The sequence below is a fragment of the Lipotes vexillifer genome, unplaced genomic scaffold (genome assembly GCF_000442215.2).
Source record: "Lipotes vexillifer unplaced genomic scaffold, Lipotes_vexillifer_v1.1 scaffold46, whole genome shotgun sequence".
NCBI classification, from domain to species: Eukaryota; Metazoa; Chordata; class Mammalia; order Artiodactyla; family Lipotidae; genus Lipotes; species Lipotes vexillifer.
Genome location: NW_006799818.1, coordinates 753,101 through 768,842, shown reverse-complemented (window position 1 = coordinate 768,842; position 15,742 = coordinate 753,101). Strand labels below are relative to the sequence as shown.

At 35.1% G+C, this 15,742-nt stretch overlaps 1 protein-coding gene across 3 annotated transcripts in view; it reads left to right on the top strand.

Moving 5' to 3' along the window:
- The window catches only part of DHX36 (DEAH-box helicase 36), a 49,939-nt gene extending 38,369 nt beyond the window's left edge, over window positions 1-11,570 (top strand). For 2 of the 3 annotated variants that reach the window (XM_007471988.1, XM_007471987.1), the window contains exons 18-25: window positions 2,765-2,938; window positions 3,087-3,173; window positions 4,323-4,406; window positions 6,535-6,634; window positions 6,727-6,817; window positions 9,569-9,689; window positions 10,355-10,507; window positions 10,908-11,570. In XM_007471988.1, the coding sequence (XP_007472050.1) occupies window positions 2,765-2,938; window positions 3,087-3,173; window positions 4,323-4,406; window positions 6,535-6,634; window positions 6,727-6,817; window positions 9,569-9,689; window positions 10,355-10,507; window positions 10,908-11,093 (996 nt within the window). In that variant the 3' untranslated portion in view covers window positions 11,094-11,570. The remainder of the gene's footprint in view (window positions 1-2,764; window positions 2,939-3,086; window positions 3,174-4,322; window positions 4,407-6,534; window positions 6,635-6,726; window positions 6,818-9,568; window positions 9,690-10,354; window positions 10,508-10,907) is intronic. The other variant, XM_007471989.1, reaches the window with a different exon arrangement.
- Window positions 11,571-15,742: the final 4,172 nt, after the last annotated feature.

Below are 15,742 nucleotides of genomic sequence, written 5' to 3'. Positions count from 1 at the left end.
TCAGCTGTGTATTGCACGTGTCTGTATTTTTACCTTTTCACTTTTTAACAGTGGTTTGATAAACTGAAATTCCTAATTTTAATGTGGTCAAATGTATCAGTCTTTTTCTTTATTGTTACTGCTTTTTGTCCTTTAGTAAGTTTTTCTCTACCCTGGAGTCATGACGATATATTGTTTTAACTTTGTTTTCTTTTTCACACTTAGCTATATAATCCATCTGCAGTGGATTTTGTGTGTGTGGGTGTGTGTGTGTGTGTGTGTAGGTGAGGTAGGAATCAAAGTTTTTAGATAACATAGAGCAGTTGACCGAAACCATTTATAGAAAAGTTCATCCTTTTCCTCTTTGTTCTGCAGCCATAGTCATAGATCAGGTGTCTATGGATTTATTTGTCTGTTTGTAGGCTCTCCTTTATTCTATTGGTGTATATTTCTATCTTGAGCTGGTGTCACACTGCCTTAATTATAATATTGAGTCTTACCAAACAAGAACATGATCTGTCCCATTGCTTTAGTTATTTAATGTCTTGGTGTTTCAGCGTTTTCTGTATTATAGAACTTTTTAAAAGATTTATATCTGGTTTGTGGTATTTGGGGATTATATTCAAACTTCAGAATTTTTCATTTTCTTGTGAGTCTTATATACAGAAATCCAATTGGTTTTGAATGTTGACCTTGTATTCATCAATGCTATGAAACCCACTTACTCTGATAACTATATGTAGATTTTTGAGTACACAGTCACATCTATAAATAATTGCAATTTTATTTATTCCTTTCCATCTGTCATCCAGGATCCTTAGTACAATGTTGAGCAGAAGTGTTATGATAGTGTGCATTCTTTTTTTTTTTTTTTTTTTTTGTGGTCCGCGGGCCTATCACTGCTGTGGCCTCTCCCACTGCAGAGCACAGGCTCCGGACGCGCAGGCTGAGCGGCCATGGCTCACAGGCCCAGCCGCTCCGCGGCACGTGGGATCTTCCCGGACCGGGGCACGAACCCATGTCCCCTGCATCAGCAGGCGGACTCTCAACCACTGCGCCACCAGGGAAGCCCTGATAGTGTGCATTCTTATGTTCTTATTCTCAAAGGAAAACCTGTAAAAAAAAAGTCATTGAGCATGTTTTTTGAAGATTTTTGGTGGAAACTATCAAATTAAGGAAGTTTCTATTCTTAATTTACTAAGAGATTTTTATCATGCATGGATAATGGATTTTATCAGATACCTTTTCTGCCTCTAATGAGGTTATACAATTATGCTGTTTTTTATGTTAAATTTGTAATATATTGAATTACATTGATTTTTCAATTGTTAAACCAACTTTCATTCCAGAAACAAACCTATCTTGCTGGGATTCAGTATGCCATTATTTTATTTTGAGTTTCTCATGCGTAAGATTATTTAGTTTCCCTTTCTCCAGATGTCCCTTGTCATGTTGGTACCAAGATTATGCTAGGCTCAGAAAATAAGTGGAGAGGTTTTTGTGTTTTTTTCCTGTTCTCTGAAAGAGTTTTTATAAGATTGAAGTTATTTCCTCCATAAATGTTTAGTAGAGATCTTTGTCTGATGAGACATTTGAGTTATTTTTGTTCTGTTTTTTAAGTTAAGTTTTTACATTTTTATACAGTTTTTAAAGGTTACACTCCATTTACAGTTATTACAAAATATTGGCTATATTCCCCATGTTGTACAATACATCCTCGTAGTCTGTTCTACACCCAATAGTTTGTACCTCCCACTCTCCCACCCCTATAACAAACTAGTGGTTGGTTGCCAGTGAGGGGGGGCAGTTGAGTTATATTTTTTATTATTTTTGTTGTTGTTCAAATCTTGTTATTTTGAATGTGTACTAGACATTGTATTTACAGAGGTCTTTGTAGATAAAAACTTGGAGCTTGGGGTGATGGTAATTTCTTCCAGAGAGGATTTATGTTGCTGCTTCTGGGAAAAGATGCCCCAATGTTGGGTTCACTTCCTTGGACTTCTGTCCCTCCCCTAATCCTGGACTTGTGATTTTTGTAATCCTTTTGTAACTCCTCAGTCTTCAAGCAGCTTTTCCATCTGTGCTCAGTAGGATGATTGGATCAAATTACATAGGTAATAAGAGCAGAAGTCACCCCGTTGTGGGGGGTTCTAGATAAATATTTTATCTCTTACTCTCCTGTCATGTCTCCTAAAGTACTAGAATCTAGGGGCTATGCATTCTATATTCCAAATATGTAATAGTGTCTCATTTTTTGTTTTATTTCTCCTACAACTCTTGTACTTTACTGGGTGATTTTATTTGAAGACTTACTGGTGTGTTATTTCTCTCATTTCTCTTCCACCATTTATAGTAAAGCCAAGTTGTTTCTGTTTAAGTTTCTAACCTTTGCTGACCTCAAAACTTAGGTTGCAAACTTATGTTTTTTTTTTTTTTTTTTTTTTTTTTCTTGCGTTATGCGGGCCTCTCACTGTTGTGGCCTCTCCCATTTGCGGAGCACAGGCTCCGGACGCGCAGGCCCAGCGGCCATGGCTCACGGGCCCAGCCGCTCCGCGGCATGTGGGATCCTCCCGAAACGGGGCACGACCCCGCGTCTCCTGCATCGGCAGGCGGACTCTCAAGCACTGCGCCACCAGGGAAGCCCCCAAACTTATGTTTTGATGAAGAGAACTAAAGCTGAACAATATTAGGGCATTTGGACTCAAGAGTGGCCTATTATTTTTTCTTAAGCAAACTAAAATGTGGTGCTTACAATGTGTTTTAAACATAAACTCTTACTTTACAGAACGCTTTGGATAAACAAGAAGAATTGACACCTCTTGGAGTCCACTTAGCACGATTACCAGTTGAGCCACACATTGGAAAAATGATTCTTTTTGGAGCTCTGTTCTGTTGCCTCGACCCGGTGCTCACCATTGCTGCTAGTCTTAGCTTCAAAGATCCCTTTGTGATTCCATTGGTAAGAAAGATACAAGTAAAAGCCCAGGTATTTTTAGATACCCAGGGTAGTTGTTTTCTTAGATAGATTTTTCATTGGCTTTTTATTAGAATGCCATTCTCTGTTATATACCATCGGAGCAACTTAAGTTGCCTTCATCTGTTTTAAGGGAAAAGAAAAGGTCGCAGATGCAAGAAGAAAGGAATTGGCAAAGGATACTAAAAGTGATCACCTGACAGTTGTGAATGCATTTGAGGTAAAGGGAATATATTTAAATTTTAAAAATCTGTATTATAGTTATCAGGAATAAACTGCTAAGTGAGAATGCCTAAAATTAGGTGAACATTTGGAAAAAAATTGTACATCATTTTTCAGTTTTGTGGTAGTTCATTACATTTACCCTCTTGGGAAAAAGTCTATATTTGTGTTTTGATAACAATAGAACAAGTGAACAATTTATTTTAAAATTTTATTTGCTATTATTCTTTTGTATCTTTGTCTTACATTTATGACAGAAGGTCCCTTTTTGTTCATTAATAAACTATACCTGTATTCAGATTTAACTTTATTTTTTTTTGGCGGTATGTGGGCCTCTCACTGTTGTGGCCTCTCCCGTTGCAGAGCACAGGCTCCGGACGCGCAAGCTCAGTGGCCATGGCTCACGGGCCTAGCTGCTCTGCGGCATGTGGGATCTTCCCGGACCGGGGCACGAACCCATGTCCCCTGCATCGGCAGGCGGACTCTCAACCACTGCGCCACGAGGGAAGCCCAGATTTAACATTTTTGATAGAGCATGATAGTCATGTACACTATTCAGGATAAAGAGACTTTTTCTCTTATAGACAGGCTTATCCGAGGATAAACATTTATCATCCGTCTTTGCAACATTTAAATGTAATTTGGTGTATAGTGACAGCATCTTTTTACTGTAGTTCTAGTCTCAGTTTTGTACTACCTATTATGGGAAAGTTTATATATTTTTCCTTTTGAGCTCATTCAGTATTTTCTTTTTTCCCATCTTCCCTCCTTCTCTAGCTTAAAGCAAAGTAAAACAATATATTTTTGAAGTTGAAAATATATAATAGCATTGAAATTTGTTCAACAGAGTGCTCATTTTGATTAATACAATCATGTACAGAATGATGCTATTTTATGTAAAATGCACAGTATGTTACTATATAACTTGCTCTTTTTTGTGTAAAGAAAGGTCTGCAAATTCAGCTTTGGTTATCTCTTAACTAGGATCATGGGGAGTTTATGTTTTTTTAGTTTGTTAATTTGGAAATTCTTTGAATTTTTTACAAGAAAATGAAATATCAGTAGAAAGTAAAATTATTATCAAAATAAAGACAAACTGGTAAGCAGTCTTTGCTTTGGGGAACAATATCAATACTTTTCTTCATAGGGCTGGGAAGAAGCTAGACAACGTGGTTTCAGATATGAAAAAGACTATTGCTGGGAATATTTTCTGTCTTCAAACACACTGCAGGTAATGGTGAATGTTTTGAAGTGCTTCTAATAGGTTAGGGAGTTACATGTATTTTGTGTAGTCAAATCTATAGCAAAAAATTAAGTTTTTGCTTAACTTTTGTGTGAGTTTGTCTTATGAAGTTGAATCATTATACAGAATCATAAAAGGGATCTTTATTAAATCGACTGCAACAAAACAAAAAAGGTGTATAGCATAATAAATAAAAAACTAATGGCTAAGAAAAAAAATGAGCCCAGAGCTTAGCAGGAAAACACAGAGAGGCTCGATTACTGTTCCTGCACCCACACTTTTGTTGCCATTTTGATGATTCATCCTGAAAATTTTTACTAATACTCCTAAAATCTGTTTTAAAATCTCAGATAGAGCGAGTATCTTTTCTTTAACTTTTGGGTAGGTATTTTTATCTTCAACTAACTTAGTGTAGTGAGAAAACACTGGACAGGAGGCATTTGTGAAATAGAAGAAAGGGCAGATGCACATCAGACTTCAGACTCTGCACTGAACTGGAGAAGTGATCTCAAGCCAGGGGGAGTAGAAATATCCTCACCTTCCCCCATTACATGTACACTCCATCTTTGTGGCATAGATTTAACAAATCTACGGGAGTAAAAGAATCCAGAATCTAGAATATTTAATCAGAAGTGCCCAAACATTAACAGAATGAAAAGAAGGGTAATAACTCTGAAAGATACTACAGCCAATGGGAAAAAAGGTAATAGGTGTCCCTACATAGAAAATTTAAGAGTAATTGAATATGTATTTAGAGATATATTATAAGAACATTTCCCTTAAGTGGAAAAAATGAAGTACAGTATGAAAAAAGATGGTTGAATCCAACCAAGTGTTTTTTGAAAATATTATATCCAGTCAAGATACTAATTCAAGTATAAAGAAAAATGACAGGCATTCAAGAAAGCACTTGAAATACTGCACCCATGAGTTGATCTTGAAATATTTACTGGCAATGAAATGCTGCCTATTAAGAAGTGAATAAGAAAGAATTCAGGAATGGAGAGTACATGCTAAGTCAGCTGGTGGTAGATACTGAAATTAAATATGGAAAAATGCACAACAGTATTGGGAATTATGGATACAGAATAAAGGTTATTATCCTGAACAATATAAAATAATGGTGATAGAAACCAGGAGATGACCTAGAGAGTCAGTTATAAGAGAATGTAGGTGGGGAAACTAAAGTCACATAATTCACAAAAGGGATATATACTTAAATGTGACAATTTTAGGTCTCATAATCTCTTACTTTAAGCTCACAAGGATCCTTTATTAAATATCTCTTATGATTATAAAAATGTAAGATTCATCTAGTTCAGTTTCATGTCTTTTTAATTTCCTTAAATTGAACTAAAATTAATTTGAATGCTTTTGTAAAAACAGCTTCTATATTTACGTTATCCTGTTGTTAGGATAGCATTTTTGTCTAATTCTTCTGTCCGTATAAATGCATAGTAAATGTCTGCAATATTTACTTAGTTAATGATATTTTTGACAGTATTGAGATTAGGGTAGTCTTCTTTTGTACTTTGCTGTACTACTTGAATGCTTTTTATAATGAGTCACTTATCATTTTTACCCGAAGAGTGATTTTTCTTATAAATAAACACAAGAAACAGGCCTTAAGCTTTTGTGCCAGGATGTAACAGTAGTTAATTTTCAGTAGTACATATATGGATGTTGGTTATTTTCTCTATGATTTCCTGGTTTTTTTTTTCCAAAATATGGGATAGAGAGCAATTTTGAAAATTATGAGCCTTTCTGTAAACTGAAGTAATCCTTAAACATCAGTTGTTATTCCCTACAGCAGGCAAGCCTTAAGATTGGACAATAAATATTTTTGGCTTACAATCCATATGGTTTCTGTTGCAACCAAAGATAGTGTGTTGATGAGTGGGTGTTGTTTTGTTCCAATAAAATTTTATTGACAAAAACAGGTTTTTATAAATTTTGTAGTTTACCAACCCCTGCTCCAAAACATCACATTTTTGCAAAAGTGTTTCATAAAGCAGGGAAAGCTCAAAGCTAAATTTATTTATGAGTACATGCTTTATAACCCCTATCAATTTGTGTGAAAGGTATTCTAGTTCTGTTTGTTACCATTGCTCCCTAGATGCTGCATAACATGAAAGGGCAGTTTGCTGAGCATCTTCTTGGAGCTGGATTTGTAAGCAGTAGAAATCCTAAAGATCCAAAATCTAATATAAATTCAGGTAAAGCAGAAAGTACAGTGTAAATAACTTGCTGCTGTTGTCAGTTGTATCCGTATTTTACTTTTTTTTCTCTACCTTTCCACCCCCAATAGATAATGAGAAGATAATTAAAGCTGTCATCTGTGCTGGTTTATATCCCAAAGTTGCTAAAATCCGACTAAATTTGGGTAAAAAAAGAAAAATGTAAGCATTGAAGATTATTATGAATTATTTGTAGTTCTCTCAAACTTTCGAAATCCTCTACTGCAACAGGGCTTATGTTGTACGTTTGTTCTTACTCATAATAGGGCCATATTCTTGTTACTTTTGGTCACTGAAGAGAAGGCAAACTGTTTGCCATGGGCATTGCTTTCCCTCATAGCACATCCCTGGAGTCTGCTGCTTCATCACCCATTTTTCACAAAGAATGTTAGTGAAGTATAATATCAATGTAAATATGAGAACAGTAAGCCACCTATACCTTGTTTAGAGTAAATTTTGTTTCAGGATTTTTTTTCCTCTTTTTTTTTTTTTTTTTTTTTTTTTTTTTTTTTTGCGGTACGTGGGCCTCTCACTGCTGTGGTCCCTTCCGCTGCAGAGCACAGGCTCCGTACGCGCAGGATCAGCGGCCATGGCTCACGGGCCCAGCTGCTCCGCGGCATGTGGGATCTTCCCGGACTGGGGCATGAACCCGTGTCCCCTGCATCGGCAGGCGGACTCTCAACCACTGTGCCACCAGGGAAGCCCTTTTCCTCTTTTAAAACAAGTAATTTTCTACTTGAGCTCTTTGAATAAAATTGCAGTGATTTTACTATTTTGAGAAATAAAGTATAACTTTAAATGTATGTACAAATAGAGTCAGCCTTAGTTGTAATTGGAGACAACAAATAAGGCATATTTTTGCCCAGTAAAAGAATTCATTCCAGTGAGGGAAAAAGAGAAACTGAAAGTCACAAATGGCTAGTGGTATGTGAATTGGTGCCACCCTTTTGGAAGACAGTTTAGATTAGAATTCTGTATCAGCAGTCATTAAAATAGTTACTGGCTCCGTGAATATTTTAATTTAATATTTTAAATATTAAAATAAGTGAATATTTTAATTTAATATTTAAATATTTAAAATATATTTAAATATTAAATATTTAAAATAAGTGAATATTTTAATTTAATATTTTCTAAGGAAGTAATTCCAGATGTTTTTTGACAGGTATATTATAAACAACATAGATGTCTAGTAGCAGTGGGGAAGTTATAGTTTTATAAGACCATATTATATGGCATTTCTGTTAGGCATATAAAACATCACTGTATATTGACATAAAATATTTGAACTGATGTTAGATGAAAAAGTTGGATGTTCTGTAAACATGAAAAAATATAGACCTCAAAGATAGCCTAGAGTGTAGCAGTGCAGTGGTTCTCAACCTGGGTGATTTTGCCTCCCTGGGGACATTTGACAATGTCTGCAGACATCTGTGGTTGTTATAAGTGGAGGAGTATGTACTACTAGCATCTAGTACATAGAGGTCAGGGATGCTATTAGGCATTCCATAATGTACAAGACAGTCCCCCACAACAGAAAATTCAATATGTCAAGAATGCTGATGTTGAGAAACCCTGTTCTCACATGGAAGATTATGGGTAACATGAATTTTAATCACTGTAGTTGGATTATCCACATTTTAAGTGATCTGACTACTTTTTTGACATCAGTACTTTGTCAAATTCTTCTTCATATCTATCCCTAAACTTGCCGGTAGCTTAACAGAGAGACTCCTTGAAATACAAACATTTTATATATCCCTCTGCCATCCTGGGAAGGCTTTATGAAAGAAAGGTAGTTCTCTTTGGGATTATGCTTTTGTTTTGGTCTAGTCAGCACATTTTGGCATACTGGCTAAGAGTTTTAAGTTTCTGTTGGAACACAGCTGTGCCTGTTTTTTCACATGTTGTTTGTGCCTGCTTTCCACCTGCACTAGCAGAGTTGAGTAGTTGTGACAGAAGGTCCACAAAGCATAAAATATTTTCTCTCTGGTCCTGTATAGAAAAAGTTTGCCAAACCCTGCTGTTCTGGTGATGTAGGGTTGCAGGATGGCATTGGTTAAATTGACTGTGTGGTGAGGAAAAACAGTTGCTCATTTTATTCTGAATAATGCCTCATGACTGTGATTCAGATTTTGGTAGACATATTATGGATTCCTAGAACCATGAAAAAGATGCTCTTAAAAACAAAGAGGAAGGATTAATGGATTATCAGCTTTATTCTGTAATTACCACTGACTATAAAAACTATCAGACATCTCCCTGTTGAATAATATTAAAGACTCCTACAAATTGAGGTGAAATTTTTGTGACTATCAAAGGAAGGACCCGTAAAAATGGAGAGATTGAACTAGAGCTGTGTACATTTATTCCAAGTATTCCTGTTTTGAAGGGGGGGGGGTAGTTCAGTGAATGTGAGACCATTTAAAACATATTTTAGAATAGGTTTTTAAAAACCAGTTTTAGCTAACTCCCTTTTAAACAAAATTCTTCATTTTAAATTTTAGATCATTTCACAGAGTTATTCTGTGAATTGACGGTTGTTTATCAGTATCATGATTTACAGTAAAATGTACAGACTATTCTCTTGGTCTGATTCACTTAGAATTATATCAGGTATTTCATTTTTTGTACTTTACTGGTATAGTATATATACTAACATAATAAGGGGATATTTTGTCATCTTTCTAATATGTTGAGTAATTATACCTATAAGAAAAGGATTTGTTGTATGATTTAGAGTACTCTTATTTAGCCAGTTATTTTTCCATGTCTTATTAAAACAAAAATTTGGAAATTTATATTGCAAAAATAAATTGAACTCATCTGTGGAGTTTGTTTTGATTCTGGAATTAGTTTGGAATCCTCCAGAATTTTGTTTTGTTTTGAAACTACATTTTAACTTTTTTAAAGGGTGAAAGTTTACACAAAAACTGATGGACTAGTTGCTATTCATCCCAAATCCGTTAATGTGGAGCAAACAGAGTTTCACTACAACTGGCTTATCTACCACCTGAAGATGAGAACAAGTAGTGTAAGTGAATACATAAAATAACCATGGGTCTGAATAACAGTCTTGTTGTATTTTTTAAATTGTATAGTTTTCATAATTACAAACAAAATTTAATTTCCTAAAAATAATTTTTTTATGACATGACTTATACCTTCTTTAAGCAAATAACCTATACTTTTAATGTACAGATCTGTCATGATGTATCTTTGTATTTTAATTAATTGGGATGGTTATTTGATTTGCATAATTTTCTTTCAGAGCCCACTTTCAAGACATACTGGCATCTTATGGTATAGGAGAGTTTACACTTTTCAGAGAATTTTGTTGGCCTGTCAGTATACAAGTATTGGTCAGAATATTAAGTGGGAATTCTGTTAATATATAAATAAAAAGAACTTCAGCTACATTAGTGTTTTGGTTTTATCACTTAGGAAATATTTTGTTTACAGAACAGTGCTATTGATTGAATTGAAACAAAAATATAAAACTCCTTTGTTCTCTGAAGTAAGAATGGCTTGTTTAAATGGTATTTCTTCAAATTTAGTCTCTGTAATTACACTAAAAGGATAATACCTGTTTTAGAAGGAAAGCACTAATAGATTGATACTAGTGATATTATTGAGTTAATGTGGCAATAATCCTTTCAGACTCCTTAATGTATTAATTTGCCTTAATTCTCATTATAGATATACTTGTATGACTGCACAGAAGTTTCTCCATACTGTCTCTTGTTCTTTGGAGGTGATATTTCCATTCAGAAGGATAATGATCAGGAAACTATTGCTGTAGATGAATGGATTATCTTTCAGTCTCCAGCAAGAATTGCCCATCTTGTTAAGGTGACTGACTTTACATGGTTGTCTTTGATTCTGCATACAAGTTAGTATGTGGTCTTATGGTTTTGTTCTTCCAAGTGTTATACATGTTACATTAAATATTTCTTGCTTTATTTCAACAGAGGAAATTGTGCTGAGAAATTGATTCATAGTTTTGCTGAATTGTTTTTTGAGATAGTTACAGACCAACCATTCTAAATGGCTCAGTGTGATAAAAGTATGAATTTTTTTACTTAAGTTGGCTACTCATAACCACACTTTAGTTAGTTGCTCATTAGATATTTCAGTCTTTTTGTATAATAGCTTATTAAATTTCTTGTACCAGCTGAAGTCACTTTTATTTATTACATTGTTTGATAGTACATCTGCCTTTGTTGAACATGTATAATTTTTCCAACTTCAGGAATTAAGAAAGGAACTAGACATCCTTCTGCAAGAGAAGATTGAAAGTCCCCATCCTGTAGACTGGAAGGACACTAAATCCAGAGACTGTGCAGTACTCTCAGCTATTATAGACTTGCTCAAAACACAGGAAAAAGCAACTCCCAGGAACTTGCCACCACGATTTCAGGATGGATATTACAGCTGACGGCTTTTCTGTGGTGCCCTGAAAAGCCAGTTTGATAGCCATTTTCCATCATGGTTTAACTTTTGAGTAGATGTCAAACCCCAGGACATGAATAATTTTCATGTGTAAGGTAGAAACCTTCAGTAGGTAGTAAATAAAGACTTAATGTGCATGAGTTAACAGTGTCATCTGTAGCTATTATAAATATACCATAAAAAAGTTACTCTGTAGTGGTCATGTCCACATTTTGAGAGTATTCCTCATATATTTTGAATGTTGTACCACTTGAGAAATTCCATTGTTCTGTTATGAAATATTAATCTCTGCCCATAATGACTGAGTATAGAATCAGTAAAAATAGAATGGTTAGCCAAAAAGCAGTATCAAATAAGAATTTGAACACATCCACATTTCTTCTAATGAAACTTCTATCAGAAGTAAATTAATTTGTTGTAATAAAGCCCAGTATTTAATAAAATGTACAGTGTGTAAATCTCAGCTAGCTTTTTGGGTTGCTTTCTGCATCTCCACCTATCCCTTGGTTTATCTGATGGTTTTTTATCTTAGAATATATTTGTACCACTTTTACATCACCCTGTGCAGTGTAATGTAGCAGTTGAGAGCATGGGTCTAGAGCCTATCTAAGTTCAAATTTTGGCTCCATCACTTACCACATATCTTAGGCAAATTACTTGGCTTCTCTCTGTTTCCTTTTCCTTATCTGTAAAATACAGGTAACAATTATGAGGATTAAATATGTTACCATATGTAAAGTGCATAGACTAGTGTCTGGCATGTATTGTGTACTAAGTTATAGTTATTATTTGAAACTTTTTTAAACAATCCACTATGTTAGACTTTTCTTCCCCATGCTCTGAGTGCTATTTTACCCTCAGCCAGTGGAAGCTAGTGTGACATGTACTGTATGTTTTCAGCCCTGTCAGATTTTGACAAATACTGTTGGTTGCTATCCAACAACCATTTTGTCCCTCCCTTCCTGCTTGCTTGTTCATGTGTCCCCTCCTCTGTGCAGCCTTGTTCCCAGGGATGTTGGACCCTCTTCCCCAGCGGTGAATTGGATTGTCCTAAGCCAGTCATGCATGGTCTTTTTCTCCTTATAAGTAACTGATGAGGCATGAATATGTGAACCTGTCCTGGCTAACGGCAGCTGAGAAGAGATCTGCAAGGGGGCATCTGAGAAGATTTTCCTCACTAATAGACTTAAGGAAATTCTGTGTTCCTCCTTTGGACATTCTTTTGTCTGACTCTGGCACTTGGAACTGCTGCAACCCTCTTAGGATCACAAGGTTGGCTCAGTGGGCAGGTGGAAATCACCAGAGTCCTTGATAATGCTAGTGAGCTGTTGAGTTATCCAGACTTTGCAACTGCCCTGCACATGGACTTATTCTGATGTAATAAACCCTTCTTTGTTCTAGCCACTTTTAGTAGGGTCTTTTGTATAACTTGGCAGAAGGGTATTAACTGAAACACATACTATCCATTGTTGAGTGTTGTTTGCTGAGGCTTCTATCACTTATTTTATGATCTAACAGTCTGACCCTATGTCTGAGAAAAGTTGTAGTACTGGAAATACTGCAAAAAGAGACGTAGGAAGAACATCCTGCTACACCCTAAAAACTACAGATTTTATTGTGCCTTCCAAAGAAGCCAAAGGAAAGGAGTATCGTATGATGACTGGGATTGACTGATAATTCTATGGTGATCTTAACAGCACTGGTTCAGGTACTGCTTCCATTTCTGGGAATGTATGTCAACCTATCATTGCCTTCTAGGGTTTTGAATGTATTTGTGTGTTCTAAGTCCATTCTCTTGGCTAGTATCCCAAAAGTGATCTGCCTCTCACTGAATTCTTATACTGGGTCATTTTATGGCATATTAGTTTTGCCCCTAAACTGAAGGTGATCATTAGGTCCTATTCTGTAAGAACGTTTGTTTTTATGTTTGTGCTTTTTTTTTTTTTTGGCTTGCTTTTACTATCCAGTTTAAATTCAGTCAGTTGGCCAAAACAGTCTTGGCAGAAAGCATTTTAAAAATCTGTAAAAACAGATTACTAGTTAATTGGCTGCATGTTCATAGACAAATATTTAATCTCCATAAATGGGGAAAATGTTCCTGCAGAACTGTTTAACAGATGAGCTATTCAGAGATCAGAGGAGTTATTATCACCTCCAATTTATGTCTTCTCTATAACCAGTCAGGATGGAAATTTTGCCTGAAGGTGCTATTTATGTTTTTCTTTTGTTTACAGAATAGGGTGTTACTTAGTGAAAAATGTATTCCAGGTCTCAGAACTATCTGCTATTTGGTAGTTTTAAAGAATAAGATACTAAATTACGAAGAAAACTATTTGCCTCACCATTCTGAGTGATACCAAGGATAACTCTTTTAAAAAATGACCCTGAAACAAACTTACAGAAAAACAAAACAAGAAATAAACCACTGGATAATCTTTACGAAGTGTCTTCAAAAAGTGAGTCCATGCGACACCTTCCTAATTCATTAACTTGGGCAAAAGCTCTAGATTGCAAGTGATATTCACTTGCAAGTGAATATTGCAAGTGATTTTCACTTCTTCATTTTTAAAACAAGGTCCACCCTACAAGTTAGAAATCATAGAAGAGCTTATAGGAAGAATTTATTTTCATACTCCATTACCCAAAGTAAATGGTAATTTTCCTTCCCCTCTTTTAGCTCTGAGTCTGTGTATACTTTTAAGTAACTGTGATCATGTAGTGTAATATATTTATAATATGCTAATTGTTTTTACATGGCATTTTTATTCTGATTTTAAAAGTACATATTCATTTTAGAGTATCTGGAAGTGCAACATATAAAAAAAATGTTCCCGCTGTTACAAACTCTTTTTTAATAAGGTTTAAGATATTATTTTATATATAATAAAGTTACCCAAGTATAATTCTCTGAATTTTGTCAAATGTATAAAGTCATGTAATTGCTATCACCATAATCTTGATATAGAACATTCCTGTCACCTAAGAATCTCCCTTTTCCCCCTTATAGTCAATCCCCTACTCCCACTGGCAACCATTTGGTCACTAGTTTTGGCCTTTTCTAGAATTTCAAATAAATGGAACCATATGTAGTCTTTTGTGTCCAGCTTCTTTCACTTAACATAATGCTTTTGAGATATTTATGTTGCTGTGTATATCAGAAGTTAGTTCATTTTTTATTATTTAGTATTGCATTGTATGGTTGTACCATAGCTTGTTTATTCACCTGTTGATGGACTTCTTAGTTATTTTCAGTGTTTTTGCTATTATAAATAAAGCTGCTATGAATATGTGTATACAGGTCTATGTGTAGATAGATGTTTTCATTTCTATTGGGTAAATACCTATGATTAGGATTGTTGTGTCATATAAGAAATTGCCAACCTGACTTACAGAGTGGGTATACCATGTTTTACACACCCACCCTCCATATAGTATGGTTCCAGGTGTTACAAAATTCTCACCAGTACTTGGGTATTTTTAGTTATTTGTTGTTTTGTTTAATTTTTGCCTTTAATGGATGTGGAGTCTCATAGTTTGTTGTGGTTTTGTTATTTCTATTGAATATAATAATCAGTGATGAGCATATTTCATGTGCTTACTTGCCATTTTCCTTTGTTGTCTTATATACTTATATGTGTGTTTTGATTTCCCACCTCATATGTTAAGTAATTGGGGCTTTAGGGATATATCTGATTAAAAAGAAAAAGGATTATTCTTTATGAATTTTAGAGCTGCCGAAAATTTTAAGTTCATTGACCTTTAAAATGTCAAAATGTGCCACTCTTCAATTGGCTAGTACAGTGGCAAGAGTTAAGCCACCGTTACCAAGTGCCAGAAGAGAAAAGCACCAGTTTTAGGGGTCCATGATGTCAGGAGGTTGCACATCCACCATGAGATGATGAATAGGGCATAATACAAAACATTTCTGGTGTGGGTAAAGGCATGGGAGCGAAGGAAGACGGCTGATGTAGAAGCACTGCAGAGCCAAACTTTACGACTGCTCAGAGTTTTGGTAGTTTGTGGTTTTCAGTGAATTGGCCCATTTTATCTAAGTTGTTAAATTTATGTCGAGTTGCTTGAATATCCTCTTAAGCCTTTTATATCTCTGGAATCTGTAACAATATGTGCTCTTTCATTCTTGACATTGACAGTCTCTTTTTTGGTCAGTCTTGGCAAAAGGTGTATCAATTGTGTTCATCTTTTCAAAGAACTAGGTAGGCTCTTTGTTTCATTGATTTTCTCTGTACTTAAGTGTTTTAGTGCCATAAATTCCTAAGAACTGCTGTAGCTGCCAACTACATGTTTTGATGTATTCTCATGGCATTCAGTCAGTGTGTTTTTTATTTCTTTATATATTTACCTCTTTGATCCACAGATTGTTTGAGCGTGCTGTTTAATTTCCAAGTGTTTGAAGATTTTCCTGTGGTGTTTCTGTTGTTAATTTCTAGTTTGTTTCATGCTGGTTGGAAAACACGCTTTGTATGATTTGTTCCTTTAAATTTGTCAGTTTATGACCCAGAACAGTGATCTGCCTTGGTGAATATTACATATCTACATGGAAAGAAAGTATAATCTTCTGTTGTTGGGTGGAGTGTTCGCTAAATAAATGTTAGGTCCCATTCCTTGATGGTGTTC